Source organism: Varanus komodoensis, unplaced genomic scaffold (genome assembly GCF_004798865.1).
Source record: "Varanus komodoensis strain SLA01 unplaced genomic scaffold, ASM479886v1 scaffold69, whole genome shotgun sequence".
NCBI lineage: Eukaryota > Metazoa > Chordata > Lepidosauria > Squamata > Varanidae > Varanus > Varanus komodoensis.
The window spans coordinates 1,215,393-1,230,240 of record NW_025336334.1 but is presented as its reverse complement, the minus strand read 5'-3'; the positions used below and the strand labels follow the sequence as shown (position 1 = coordinate 1,230,240).

Here is a 14,848-nt window from a genome sequence, read left to right as displayed (position 1 = left end):
GGGGTTGCAGGAGCAATCCCTCTCTATTTTTTTCCCTCTTGTGCTGCCATTCTTTTCTTCCAAGGAGTTTAAAGCAACTTATAGGAATAGTTTCATATTATATGAATATAATATGATATAGCTATAGAGTTAAGATAGACTAGGCATAGAGTTTATGACCGGTGCAAGGTCGCTCAGTGATCTTCATGGCTGAATCTGGATTTGAATCAGGCTTGGGTCTTCCCAGCTTGAACCCAGTATTATTTTTTCTACAGTATCACATTGGGTCTTGGTGTGTCTACCAGTAATAGAATGGTGGTATTAATCTTTATTCAGAAGTACCCCACTGTGTCCTCTCTCCCAAGCAAGCATATGTTAAACCCTGTACGTGCAGGTATAGTTTGACACTAAGCATGTTGCTTTGGAAGCAAAACTTGAAACAGATACAGAAACAGAATGGTACCCTTTTCCAGGAAAACTGGAAGCTCTTCCAGTATTGTCCCTGGGGCTCTGTTTTGCATTGCAGACCAGGCTCAATGCAGCTTTAAGTATAAAGCAATTTAAATTAGGAAAAAAGCATGGGGGATCAGTTGCCTACACAGTAGCTACTTTTAAGTTTGTGAAGTGGGGTGACCTTGGCTATTACAGATTTTTCACATGCATTGATTGGCTTCACACAGCATTATAAGCCATGATGGTTTATAAGCCAGAGGAAGCTTTTTGTATTGTCTGAACTGAACCCAGCAGCATGGTGTGTTCACCATGCACAAGCCATTGGACAGATTCTGACAACACAACCAGTCACCCTGCTTAGAAAGCTATGCATTGTGGCTTGTTTGCCCCAGGACTTGTGACAACGGGTCATCATAGTCATTGTGGCTCTGCACCCCTCTCCACCTACTTTGTCCTCCTGTATGTATCCCAGAAGATGTTGTAAGAGCACTTCAGTTCCTACACACAAACACAGCTGCTTGATGCAGCAATTAGGAGAGGGGTGGGGGACTGCCCATTGTTTCTATTTACTTGCTGCTTGCTACCACACCCAGCTGAAAGAGTGGGTCATGGTGGTAGCAAGGAGCCCTTTATTTGCCATCAATGCTTGTCTGAAACAACAGGTGGGGACTGTCCTGGCAGAAAGAGCAAGCTGGCTTTGCTGGGATCCGAACCATATTTTGCTGGCCCTCCAGAGGAGACCCAGAAGAATCTTACCATTGCATGCTGCAGTGAGCGACAGTGGTATGTTTTGCTGGGTTTCCTTTGCAGGAGACGCAACAGCACGTAGCTTCTGACCTTCCCCCATGCCATAGCCCTTGGTGTGGCAGCCACTCAGTAGTGATTGCAACAAGTGGCATGGAGGGGAAAAGATTCAGTATCCACTGCACGTGAGCCCCTCAAGCCCCATGATGGGCTTGTGGTATCAGTGCATGGCAGACATAGGTAAGACGTGCTTGTCAATGACAGTTGCCCAAAGTCCCACTTTTTCTGATTTTGGAGATCATGAAAAGTGATCTCCAGTTTGATGGCTAGTGTAAGGCAAACCTTTAAATAAATTTTAAAGTACATTTAAGCAAAAGAGTAACAGCTACAGTAAATATTCTAAGTTGTTTACCTGTTGAGTATGGAACTGAATGCCTGTATGGGACTGAAACTAAAATGTAAGTTAGGAGAACTCCTTAGTGTCCAGTTATTATAGATGAGAGAATGAATGTTTGAACATACTGAGAAATGATCCATTGTTTAGAGTCACAAATTAAATCTGTAGCAGGCCTACATTTGAACCACAAATTTTGCGGCTGATGGTTAATGCTTTTATATCCTAGGTTATACTACTTTTCATGTCTCTTGTGTTGTACTTTAAAAACAAGCAAAAATATTTTCGTCATATAGGAATTAGTGGAGAATCTCATCAGAGAACATATTTATTCTTTGTTTTAATCTCACCCTCTATAAAACAAAAATTCTGATCCATAAATTAATCTGTTTCTCATTGTAATTTATACAGATCAGCTAAAGAAAGAAATAATTTCCAATTATTCCACCTTTTTTAAAAAATTGATATCTGTGGTTTAATTATGAAACTTGGAGCTAACAACTTTTCACTATATTAATTCTTTTCTCTGAAAAAATATCTGATGAAAGCCTGAATTTAAAAACCAACATGAACTACCTTGTATATATACATTACATCCAGCTTATTCTCTTTGTGATTGGCTCACAGATACTGTGCTTGATTTATCAAATGGATATTCATCTTGGAATTTCCCCTTTCCATGTAGAAGTAACAAAGTTAAAGTAGTAACATTTATTGGACCAACTTCCATTGCTCTGAGACAGAGGCTTTTAAATTTGGTTTTTCATTTCTGTAGGGAAACATCATGAAGTTTTTATTGTTATTTGCATTTTATACTGTATTTTATTATATTTTATGAATCCTTGTGAACTGCCCAGACAGCTTCAGGTGTTGGGTTCTATGTTGTTGTTGTTGTTAGTCGTGAAGTCATGTGCGACCCATCGCAACCCCATGGACAACATTCCTCCAGGCCTTCCTGTCTTCCACCATCCCCCAGAGTCCACTTAAGCTGACACCAACTGCTTCAGTGACTCCATCTAGCCACCTCATTCTCTGCCGTCCCCTTCTTCTTTTGCCATCTGTTGTTCCCAGCATTAGGCTCCTCTCCAGTGAGTCCTTCCTTTTCATTAGGTGGCCAAAGTATTTGAGTTTCATCTGCAGTATCTGGCCTTCTAAAGAGCAGCCAGGGTTGATCTCCTCTAGGACAGACCGGTTTGATCACCTTGCAGTCCAAGGGACTTGCAGGAGTCTTCTCCAGCACCAAAATTCAAAAGCCTCATTCGGTGCTCAGCCTTCCTTATGGACCAACTTTCACAGCCGTACATTGGGAAAACCATAGCCTTGACTATACGCATTTTTGTTGGCAGGGTGATATCTCTGCTTTTTAGAATGCTGTCTAGATTTGCCATAGCTTTCCTCCCCAGGAGTAAGCGTCTTTTAATTTCTTGGCTGCAGTCCCCGTCTGCGGTGATCTTGGAGGCCAGGAAAATAAAATCTGTCACTACCTCCATTTGTTCCCCATCTATTTGCCAGGAAGTGATAGGACCGGATGCCATGATCTTAGTTTTCTTAATGTTGAGTTTCAAGCCAACTTTTGCGCTCTCCTCCTTCACCTGCATCAAGAGGCTCTTCAGTTCCTCTTCACCTTCTGCCATGAGAGTGGTGTCATCTGCATATTTGAGGTGGTTGATAGTTCTTCTGTGTAATCTTTCCACCTTAATTCCTTCTGCCTCTGTTAGTTCCCTGCCATTTTGGTCCTTTATCATTCCCATCTTTGCATGAAAAGTTCCCTTCATATCCCCAATTTTCTTGAAGAGATCTCTGGTCTTCCCTATTCTATTGTTTTCCTCTGTTTCTTTCCACTGAAGAAGGCATTCTTATCTCTTCGAGCTATTCTCTGGAATTCTGCATTCAACTGGGTGTATAATTCTCTTTCTTCCTCGCCTTTTACTTCCCTTCTTTCCTCAGCTATTTGTAAAGCTTCCTCAGACAGCCATTTTGCTTTCTTGCATTTCTTTTTCTTTGGGATGGTTTTAGTTGCTACCTCTTGTACAATGTTGCGAATCTCCGTCCATAGTTCTTAAGGCACTCTGTCTATCAGATCTAATTCCTTAAATCTGTTGTCATCTCTACTGTATATTCATCAGGGATATGATTTAGGTCATACCTGCGTGGCCTAATGCTTTTCCCTACTTTCTTCAATTTAAGCCTACATTTTGCCACAAGAAGCTCATGATCTGAGCCACAGTCAGCTCCTGGTCTTGTTTTTACTGACTGTATAGAGCTTTTCCATCTTTGGCTGCAGAGCACATAGTCAATCTGATTTCTGCGTTGTCCATCTGGTGATGTCCATGTGTAGAGTCGTCTCTTGGGTTGTTGGAAAAGAGTGTTTGCTATGACCACCGTGTTCTCTTGACAAAATTCTGCCAGCCTGTGCCCTGCTTCGTTTTGTAATTCAAGGCCAAACTTGCCTGTTATTCCAGTTATCTTTTGGCTTCCTACTTTAGCATTCCAGTCCCCCATGATGATAAGGATATCATTTTTTGGTGTTATTTCTAGAAGGTGTTGTAGGCCTTCACAGAACCGGTCAACTTCAGCCTCTTCAACACCAGTCATTGGGGTATAGACTTGGACTACTGTGATGTTGAATGGTTTGCCTTGGATTTGAACTGAGATCATTCTGTCATTTTAAAGATTGTATCCCAGTACTGCTTTTCCTACTCTTTTATTGACTATGAAGGCTACTTATTTCTTCAGAGGGATTCTTGTCCGCAGTAGTATACCTGATGGTCATCTGAATTAAATTCACCCATTCCTGTCCATTTTAGTTCCCTGATTCCTAAGATGTCGATGTTCAGTCTTGTCCTCTCTTGTTTGACCACGTCCAGCTTGCCTTGATTCATGGATCTTACATATGGAGTATAGATCTTTACAGCATCAGACTCTCCTTTCACCACCAGATACATCTGCAACTGAGTGTCCTTTCGGCTTTGACCCAGTTGCTTCATTCTTTCTGGCTCTACTAGTACTTGCCCTCTGCTCTTCCCCAGTAGCATATTGGACACCTTCTGACCTGAGGGGCTCATCTTCCGATGTCATGTCTTTGTGCCTTTTGATACTGTCCATGGGGTTTTCCTGTCAAAGATACTGGAGTGGGTTGCCATTTCCTTCTCCAGTGGATCATGTTTTGTCAGAACTCTCTGCTATGACTAGTCCGTCTTGGGTGGCCCTGCACGGCATAGCTCATAGCTTCATTGAGCTACGCAAGCCCCTTCGCTATGACAAGGCAGTGATCCATGAAGGGGGCTGGGTTGTATAGAAAAGAAATAATACAAATAATTTGACAGTAGCCTCCACCTATTGAATACTTCTGGGATATTGTAAGGATTGGTATGATGAAGCATGTGAAACCACTGAACGACTTGAGAAAGTGCTTTAGAACTATGGAATATTGTAATAATTATTTTCTTGGACATTACTCAGATCAGTTTGTTTCTTAAAAGGCATTCCATTTCTCAGAGTTTGTTGTCAAGGCCCTAGGTAAGCCTTGTGCTACCATCACAGGAACTGTAGTGCAACTCTGTCATTCACTTAGTTCACTGTTAGTTTGCTTTTTCAAACATGTAAAAGCCACACACTTTGCTAAATGGCACTCCAAATAGTTATGATAAAAGGCTGAAATCCTGTACTGACTTACCTGAATGTAAACCCCATCGAACTGGATGAATCTTACATTTGTATTGTCATGTACAGGAACGCATGGAAGAACAAATAAGGGAACAATCCTATGGCTGCTAAACATTGTATGAGAGGCCATGGGTTATTTCAGATTCCTACTTCTGAGGTTAGATACAGGTCTCTGAACTTGGAGCTCAAAATGAGAGCTCCAACTTCCTTCTCATGCCCCCTTGTAGCCAGTTTGGAAAAAAATCATGCCAGTTGCTTTCCATGGATGGGAAAGCAACCCTGGAGAGCACTTAAACAGGTGTTTTGAGGAGCGGGGTGGAAAGGAGTCTGGGAAGACTAAAATACAAGATATTTAGCCTTGTTCCACCTTTCTCTGAGAAGCCCCAGCTGGGTGGCCAAAATCCAGTGCTGGTGCAATACTATTAATGCTTGCCAGACAAGAGGAAAAGCTGCCATTTGCTACCAGATTTTGGGAGCAAACCAAGCTGTTGCAATGGGATGACAAACCATTGCATTTTCCTTTTGCCTAGTTTTGCCAGCATGACATCATTAGCATTAGAACTGTGACAGCATAGGCTATTCCTAACAGAGTATTATTCTTTCCTCCATTGTTTTAAATGGTATAACAACGTAGGCTGATTTTTCAAATATTTTAATAATTATTATCATAATGATTTTTAGAAATTAAGATTTTGAGTCACCATGCTTTAATACTCATACCTGTTATATTTGTTATAGTTATTATGTCATATTTATAATATGGTTATATGTATATTGTTTTAACTGTTTTGTTTTTATTGTTATGATTATGAACTGTTTAGAGTGTCTGATATGATTATTGAAGTGGTCTATAAGATCAATCAATTAATCGATAATAAAGAGGCAGATAAGAAGACAAAGTAGAGGAAGAGGAGAAGCTGCTGGACCCTTTCATCACCTGCTATTTTTTAGTGTAAAAACACACACACCCCACCACCAAGCTGCTTTTTCAGCTACAGGAGGAATGTTTAGGAGTTTCAGTTTTCTGATATTTCCTTTTCTGAGAAGTGATAAGGGAAAATCAAGCATCCTTTCCCTCACCAGAGACTTAAAGCGAATCTGGGATTAAAAGGAGGTACAGAACTCCTTATCATGTATAGTTTAAAACTAGGAGCCAAGCCTCCTGTTGTGCAGAAATTGCCTAAGACATTTTGCCATCCAAAAAGTGCCACTGCAAATTTGAACTTAAACCCCAACATCCTCTGCATGGAATCCTGTTACCTTCATCTATTCAAAAAACTTATGCAGAGGGATCACTTTTGTTTCAGTTTGTTTCTGTGCCTTCAGAGGTGGTATTATTCCTTTTACTTTCCATAGGAATCATGTCCAGAGTGGTTAGTGCATCTGATTACAGTAATTTATGCCCTCAGTCACATGGAATTGTGTTTAAATCAAGACAGTCATCTACACCCTCAAGCAGATCATCAACACGTAGCAGCATAGAAAGCTCTGACAAATCATTTTCAAGTAAGCACATGCATTAAAGTTTACATGGTTGGCTGGAGGATGCTGGGAATTGTAGTCTAACACCTCTGGAAGGTGCAAGGTTGGGCAAGAGTGTTTTAGATTATAAGCAGGCTTCTGAGGGTTCTTTCAGGTGTGAAAGTTAGGTAGCGGAAATGAAAATATAATCATCTTGTGCCTTGCATATTTCTGACTCATTTAAAATAATAATATGCATCTCCTTCTGGTAGGAAGATGTGTAAGAGTCTCCAGAGTGGAAGGAAAAGTGGACTGAGAAGGATGCCATTAGTCATCAGTGTATGATGGGAGTGGATGAGTGGATGCTATATAGTGCAGGGTTAGGGAACAGCAATTTACTGTGGGGAAGGCTGCGAGTTTAAAGATTTGTAGGAAGAATTTGGAGATCTGTATTGGTACAAGGGAAGCAAACCTAGTAGCCATGCTAGCTAAATGAGCCTCCATGTTCTGTAGCAGTGTCCTTTTGAATATTAGAGGTCATAGACACACAGTTGAGGAGGACTGTTGCATTCATTTCTTCCTTGTACTTTTCCCAAAGGCATCAGGATGGCTACTGTTGACCATAGAATATGTACTCATGATTGTTACTGCACAAATGCTAAACTTGGGGAGAGATAGCATAGAAGCTGATGTGGTTTATAATTGATTCTTGTAAAAAATGGTATTTTACCAGGCTTAAGAAGGCAGTATAATTGTATAATATTTTATAGCTTCATCTGTCAGTCCTGTCCCCGATCCCACATTGTCTTCAGTTGATATCAAGCAGATTTTGCTTCAGAAGATGATTACAAAAGAAGATGAACTTAAAAAAGCATTTCAGACCGTGGACATTGATCAGACCCTGAAAGTCACTAAAGGCGAATTTAGAAGAGTGATTGAAACATTCCTTTTACCCCTGACACAAGAACAATTTGATTCTTTGCTGGCTAAGGTGTGTACTCATATGGGATTGTATCAGCTTTTTCTCTTATTGAAGGTTGTTAAAACTTGGAGCTAAACTATGTGTTACACTAATCATCTTGTGTGTTGTAGTTCTCTTTGCTTAAAATGCATGCAGTTTTGGTTTGAATTGGGTGCACTGTGCTCGTGTGTGCCTGTATTAAACCTGCTCCTCTTTCTACCCCAATTCCCACCAAAGATTAAAAGACCCAGAAACAAATAAGTCTCCACTAGAGTCAGTGGTGACTTAAAAAAAAACCTACACACACACCCTGTAGGAATGTGATATCCTAATATGAATTGGGTTCATGCAAGTTCACAGTAGAGGATAAAAATTAACAAGCTTCTGCTACATGCCATGCTATTAGCAGAAGGTGTAGTATGGCTCTAGGACTGACAAATAATTAAACCAGTCTTTGTCAATTCATCATATGAATTTTAATGGATTAATTGGTGAGTTAAATCTGCATAAACTTGCTTATAAATAAAACAATAACTCTGAAGAAGAAAAGGCTCTTTATTTCCATATCATGCATGCACAGAAGACTAAAGCAGGATCTTAGAAGAGGTATTTCATAATATGTGAGAGAAAGTGATGCTGCTCTGATTATAGCAGGGGTGGGCAAACGGAGACTTAGGAGCTGCATGCTGCTGTTTGAGTTTATTTTGAGGCTTACAGAAGGCTCAGAGCCTCCCCAGTTCGGATCCCAGTGATGGCTTAGGCATGACTGAGGCTCAGGAAGAGGGTGGGTCAGTTTGGCCTTGCAAGAGTTTACCCCAGCATTCTCTGCCTGCTCCTGCTGGCAAGGTGCCTTTGGCAGTTCTACCTCCACCGCTGCTCCAGGTGGCAAATCTGGTGGTGCTATTGGAGTTGGTGGTGGCAGCAGTGGCTATTCTGGCAGTGGTGGGAGCACTTCCTCAGTGTCTGCGGCAGCAGCCACCTTGGCTGTCGCTGTACCCCTGGTGAAGAAACTGAAGATGGAGCAGATCCAGTCCAATCACAAGCTCTCCCTTCAGGCCTTTGAGAGTGAGTATGGAGTAACTGGGTACGAAGGGAAAAGGGGCCAAAAGTAACATCCTCCCAAGCACTATCTGTTTCTTGGCCCTGGCTGATTACTAAAGCCAGAGAAGGGATGTGTCCCAGGGTCCAGGATCTCATAAACACCTCTCTGAAGCAGGGTCTGGTCTCCTCTCACTTGAAGGAGGTGGTGATCATGCCACTCTTGAAAGTGATCCAGAGGGATAGGATTTAGGCACGGTGCTTATGTGGGTGGTTGCCATGCAACTCCAGGCACTTTTAGAGGAAACTGACCATTTGAACTCATTTCAGTCTGGTTTTAGACCTGGTGTTGGAAGTGAAACTGCCTTGGTTGCCCTGTGGGATGACCTTTGCCAGGAGAACAAAAGGGGAAGTGTATCCCTGTTAATTCTCCTGGACTTTTCAGTAGCTTTTAAAAAAATCCATCTTGCTATCCTTCTGGATAGGTTGGCCAGACTAGGATTTGGAGGCACTGCCCTGCACTGGTTTTGTTCCTACCTGGTCAGCTGATTCCAGATGGTGTTGCTGGGGGACAGTACCTTGGTCCCATGGCAGCTATGCCATGGAGTGCCACAGGGCTCCATCCTATCCCCCATGCTGTTCAACATCAACATGAAACTGTTGGGAGAAGTCATCTGGAGGTTTGGGCTGAGGATTCATCAGTAGGCTGATGACACCCAGCTCTACCTCTCATTCTCATCTAATCCAGGTGAGGTAGTGACTGTTAAATCAGTGTCTGGATGGTGTGATAGGCTAGATGAGGGCCAATAAATTGAGGCTTAATCCTGATAAGATGGAAGTGTTACTGGTAGGTGGATTATCAATTCAGGTAAGTGAGATTTACCCTGTTCTGCACTTCCTCTAAGGGACAGGGTATGTAGCTTGGGAGTATTCCTTGACCTGGAACTTTCCCTGGAATGCCAGGGTGCTTCTATGGTGAGGAGTGATTTTCACAATCTGAAGTTGGTCCATCAGCTGCACCTTTGCCTGGATAGACAGAGACTGGCAACAGTGACTCATACCCTAGCAATTTCCCATGTGGGCTATTGCAATATGCTTTATTATTATTATTATTATTATTATTATAACATTTCTATTATTATAACATTTATGTAGGGATTCCCTCAAAGATGATCCAGTTACTTCAGTTGGCACAAAATAGAGCAGCCAGCTTATTGACGGGCCAGCAGACATGACCATATAACACTGGCTGTGTACCATCTGCACTGGTTACCAATTCAAGTCCAGATTCAGTTTAAGGTTGACAATGACATATAAAGCCAAAATGGTTTATAGCCTGGATATCTAAAGGAACACCTCCTTCCATATACTCTGCCTGGTCCTTAAGATCTATGGAGGGCTTTCTCCAACAGCCCTTTTTGAAGGAAGTGAGGAGAGCTGTTACAAGAAGGGCCTTCTCAGTGGTGGTGCATCAGCTGTGGAATATGCTCACCAGAGAGGTTTGTCTGGTGCCAGCTCTCCATTCCTTCTGCCATCAGACTAAAACCTTTTTATTCAACCTTTTATTGAACATGCATTTATTTAATTCTGTTTTAATAAAGTGCAGTGCATTGTTCCTGTGTTTTTATTATTGTAAAAGGTCTTGAGGTTTTCTGTGAAAATAATAGATGGCATAAGAAAAAATTAAACAATCTAAGGCAGAAGTAAGGTTGGAGCCAAGGCAGGAACAGAAATGGCACCAACTTTCTCACTGAATGTCCTATATCATCCTGGCTAATTCTGGCCAGTTAGTAGTGAGATGTAAATGTTAACTGGTCAATAAGTCAATACTTAACTTCTGCCTCAAGAACTCACTGACTGGGTTAACACTTCATGACATCCAACAGTATGTTGTCACCTTTGTTTGTTTCAGATAGGCTCCTCATGTTGTCCAAACCTGACACAACAGTTTAAGTATGGGTTGTTAACCACACAGTGTCTACCTTGAGAATTTTTAGGTTGTTGAGCTGCTCAAGGGGGCTTGTCATGAAGTGTGAATCTAGCAGCATGGGCTCTGCATGGCTTAGCTGAAAGGGTTACAGAGATGCAACAGACAACTGTACCAGTCCTTACAGTACACCCTGCCCCTCTTTTCTGGCTCAGCAGTTCATTTGACAGCGACCAGCTTTATCCCATATGTGTGTATGTCTGGTCAACTTACCTGTGGGTAAGCATATGTGTCCCCAGTCTGGGACCTTGATCTGGGAGGGGGAGGAGTCAAGCTTTTCCCCCCTCCTGTTTTCATTCTGAAATCCCACCCCTCCATGGGGAGGATATTTTTTTCCCAAGTCCCTCTTTTTTTCTTTTTCATATACCACTCCATAGGCAAGAATGCCAGCATGAAACAGGAGGAGGGGAGTTAAATCCCTTTTCCCAAATCACCATTGTCCAAAATTGGGGCTGCACTTGCTTACCTAATCGTAATTAAATCAATTAAATTTCCATAGCCTTGCAAGGAAAATGAACGTTGCTTATATCTGGCTGCAAGGGGCAGCCAAAGAGCCCTTTAAAAATGTTGAAGCTGCCTGGTCCTAAGAATAAGGTAAACCCCCCCCCCCCACCTCACTGAAGGTATAATGTATATGCTTCAACACTGGTGCTTTGCTCACCTTGAAAGGTGTGTCAGACCTGGGGGAGAATCTCCTATCAGCAGGGGTATAGAGGAATTGTTCTGTAAAGGCCCCTGGGATATGTGCCCTGAGTGCCTAATCAAATCATGGCAAGCCAGTGAGTGCCTGATCATCTTTCAGCAGAGCTTACTGAGTACTGAATCAGCCCTCATGGCTTGTTTACAGCATGGCATATCCTGAATGAGCTGTCCATTAGGGGAGACCAAGGATAGTTTCTTGGTGAGGCAGCCTGAGAACTTTGGAGGCTTGAGTTAGTTTATATATTTTAATAAATCATGTGGTGTGTGTTTCCTTGAATCCACTTAAGGCTGCAGTTTTCTGAGGAAGGTGCTGCAAGTGTTAATACTTCCCTCCACAGTCACCCAGTCTAATTGGTTTAACAAGCAATAGTACACTGGGGAGGAAGGTTCATTGTCACTTTCTCTGCAGCAGGCTTTTTCTGCACATGAAGGATATTTTTTCCCCTATGAAGGAGACTCAAAACATTCAACCCTTCACCTCCAGGAGGTGCAGTCCAGGAAAACTTTTACCCTTCAGTTTTCCTTAATATATGAATTTGCCTTGGGTTAGAGAACTAATGAAATTTCAACTTTTATTTTAAAGGATTCTAGCTGTAGTGATACTTCCCAGTGTTGAAATAGGCAATATTGTGTTATGTTATATGTTAATAATCAAACCAATGACAAGCTGCCTTGAGAATGTGATGTGAGTTATTATTAATAATATTTGAGAGTGATTGGGATAACAAATATTTTGATGTAGGAGCTCATTTGTTGAAAGCTTCTGTTGCATTTTTAAGAGTTAAAAGAATGCAAAGAAATCTGAATATAGGAGATCAACCATGTAATTAAATATTACTTTTGTGAAAGAGTGGAGACAATTTCCTGTAATACCATTTGTGCTAACTTTTCTTTTTTATTGAAACAGATTCCAGGCAGTACAAAAGTTGCTGTTCCCTATCTTGAATTTTTGTCAAAGTTCTCTAGACCAGTTGATGATCTGACCATGAAGTAAGAACAGTTGTATTATTTAGACATTGCTACATTGTAATGTTCTGATATGGGTAGAACTAATTACGTTGAATTTTAAATTTATCTAGATGGTGCCAAGAACATGCTACTACCACTGAAAGGCAAAATGGCAGGCTTGTGTTCAGTTTCTCTAGCAGTGAATGCCCCTACCCCATGCCATCCACGTAAACTTTCCCTAGGCTATTAGGATGCACATTTCCTCACCTTCATCTTGTATGGAGCTGGGGAGGGGAAATGTACTTCATATTGACCTCAGGGCATATGGTAAGTGAATGGGATGCAGTTTGGTAGAGGGAGGGAACACAACCCAGGGCTGCCATTTTCAGAAGTTTTAGTGCCACAGCATTTACAAGCAGGGCATAAGAAAGAAACCTGCCCCTCATTGTTTACTTCTAGTAGATGATAATCAAGATTTGATCTTGATTATCAAGATTTGTGCTGCTACTAAACACTGAGATTTCATTTAAGCTGCCCTGGCTAATAGCCATCAATAGGCCTGTTTTTCCTCCAGTTTGTCTAATCCAGCTTTAAAACCATTGATGACTTTGTCTACACATGGCAAAGGAAGTAATGATTAAGGCCGGAGGTGTTAGTCATTTGTACTGTACCACTATAAATTTCAGGTGAGGCATCATATTTTTGAATGCTATCCTTTACACAAACAAGCAAAGCTCACTGTAAGAAAATAATTCCAGCCCATTTCATGCAGTGCTTTGTTAAGTGTACTGTTTAAACTTAGGGGAAGCACCTAAAAATAACATTTTAGTGTGAAATAGTAGAATCCACTGCCCCCTAATTCTGCTGCATGTATAGAACAGGCCTGGGCTATTATACCTACTGTTATACGCATGGAACTGTGCCATGATAATCTGCTATTGTCACTATCCTTTCCTACAAACTCCCCTGGCATGAGATCCAGCTTGCGACATCCCACCTTCTCTGCTGTAGAAAGAATAATAAAGGAACTAATGGCACTTGAAAGGCAAACACTTCTATGATGGCATCAGTTTTCATGGACAGGAGTCAGTTCCACAAGATTCATGCTTGTTATGTTTATGTTAAAACCCGATCTGCCACTGGAAGGTGGTAGAGCTGATATTTCTTCTGCACCTGCACAAATGAGTTCACAGCTATTTTCTGACCTGAGCTAAAACCAATGTTATTGTTGTTAGTCGCAAAGTCATGTCCGACACATCGTGACCCCATGGACAACATTCCTCCAGGCCTTCCTGTCCTCCACCATCCCCTGGAGTCCACTTAAGCTCACGCCAACTGCTTCAGTGACTCCATCTAGCCACCTCATTCTCTGCCGTCCCCTTCTTCTTTTGTCATCTATTGTTCCCAGCATTAGGCTCTTCTCCAGTGAGTCCTTCCTTCTCATTAGGTGGCCAAAGAATTTGAGTTTCATCTGCAGTATCTGGCCTTCTAAAGAGCAGCCAGGGTTGATCTCCTCTAGGACTGACCGGTTTGATCGCCTTGCAGTCCAAGGGACTCGCAGGAGTCTTCTCCAGCACCACAGTTCAAAAGTCTCAATTCTTCAGCGCTCAGCCTTCCTTATGGTCCAACTTTCACAACCATACTTTGCATCTGGGAAAACCATAGCCTTGACTATATGCACTTTTGTTGGCAGGGTGATGTCTTTGCTTTTTAGTATGCTGTCTAGATTTGCCATCACTGTCCGCCCCAGGAGAAAGCGTCTTTTACTTTCTTGGCTGCAGTCCCCATCTGCGGTGATCTTGGAGCCCAGGAAAATAAAATCTGCCACTACCTCCATTTCTTCCCCATCTATTTGCCAGGAAGTGATAGGACTGGATGCCATGATCTTAGTTTTCTTAATGTTGAGTTTCAAGCCAACTTTTGCGCTCTCCTCCTTCACCTGCATCAAGAGGCTCCTTTCCCAATTTTGAACCAATCAGTGGTTCCATGTCCAGTTCTCACTGTTGCTTCTTGACTGCATACAGGTTTCTCAAGTGACAAATAAGATGGTCTGGTACTCCCATCTCTTGAAGAACTTGCCAGAATTTGTTGTGATCCACACAATCAAAGGCTTTAGCATAGTCAATGAAGCAGAAGTAGATGTTTTTCTGGAATTCTCTAGCTTTCTCCATGATACAGCGTATGTTGGCAATTTGATCTCTAGTTCCTCTGCCTCTTCGGAATCCTGCCTGTACTTCTGGTAGTTCTTGGTCCACATACTGCTGGAGCCTAGCTTGTAGGATTTTGAGCGTAACTTTGCTAGCATGTGAAATGAGTGCAATGGTGCGGTAGTTTGAACATTCTTTGGCATTGCCGTTTTTTGGAATCGGAATGTAAACTGACTTTTTCCAATCCTGTGGCCACTCTTGAGTTTTCCAAATTTGCTGGCATATTGAGTGTAGCACTTTTACTGCATCGTCTTTTAAGATTTTGAATAGCTCAGCTGGAATACTGTCACCTCCACTAGCTTTGTTGT

The 14,848-nt window shown here is 41.9% G+C and overlaps 1 protein-coding gene across 1 annotated transcript in view; it reads left to right on the top strand.

The window, feature by feature from the left end:
• The first annotated feature begins 6,597 nt into the window (after positions 1 to 6,597).
• The window catches only part of EFCAB6 (EF-hand calcium binding domain 6), a 174,833-nt gene continuing 166,582 nt past the window's right edge, over positions 6,598 to 14,848 (top strand). Inside the window, 3 exon segments of the mRNA XM_044450904.1 lie at positions 6,598 to 6,760; positions 7,468 to 7,688; positions 12,293 to 12,375. Coding sequence (XP_044306839.1) covers positions 6,598 to 6,760; positions 7,468 to 7,688; positions 12,293 to 12,375 — 467 coding nt within the window.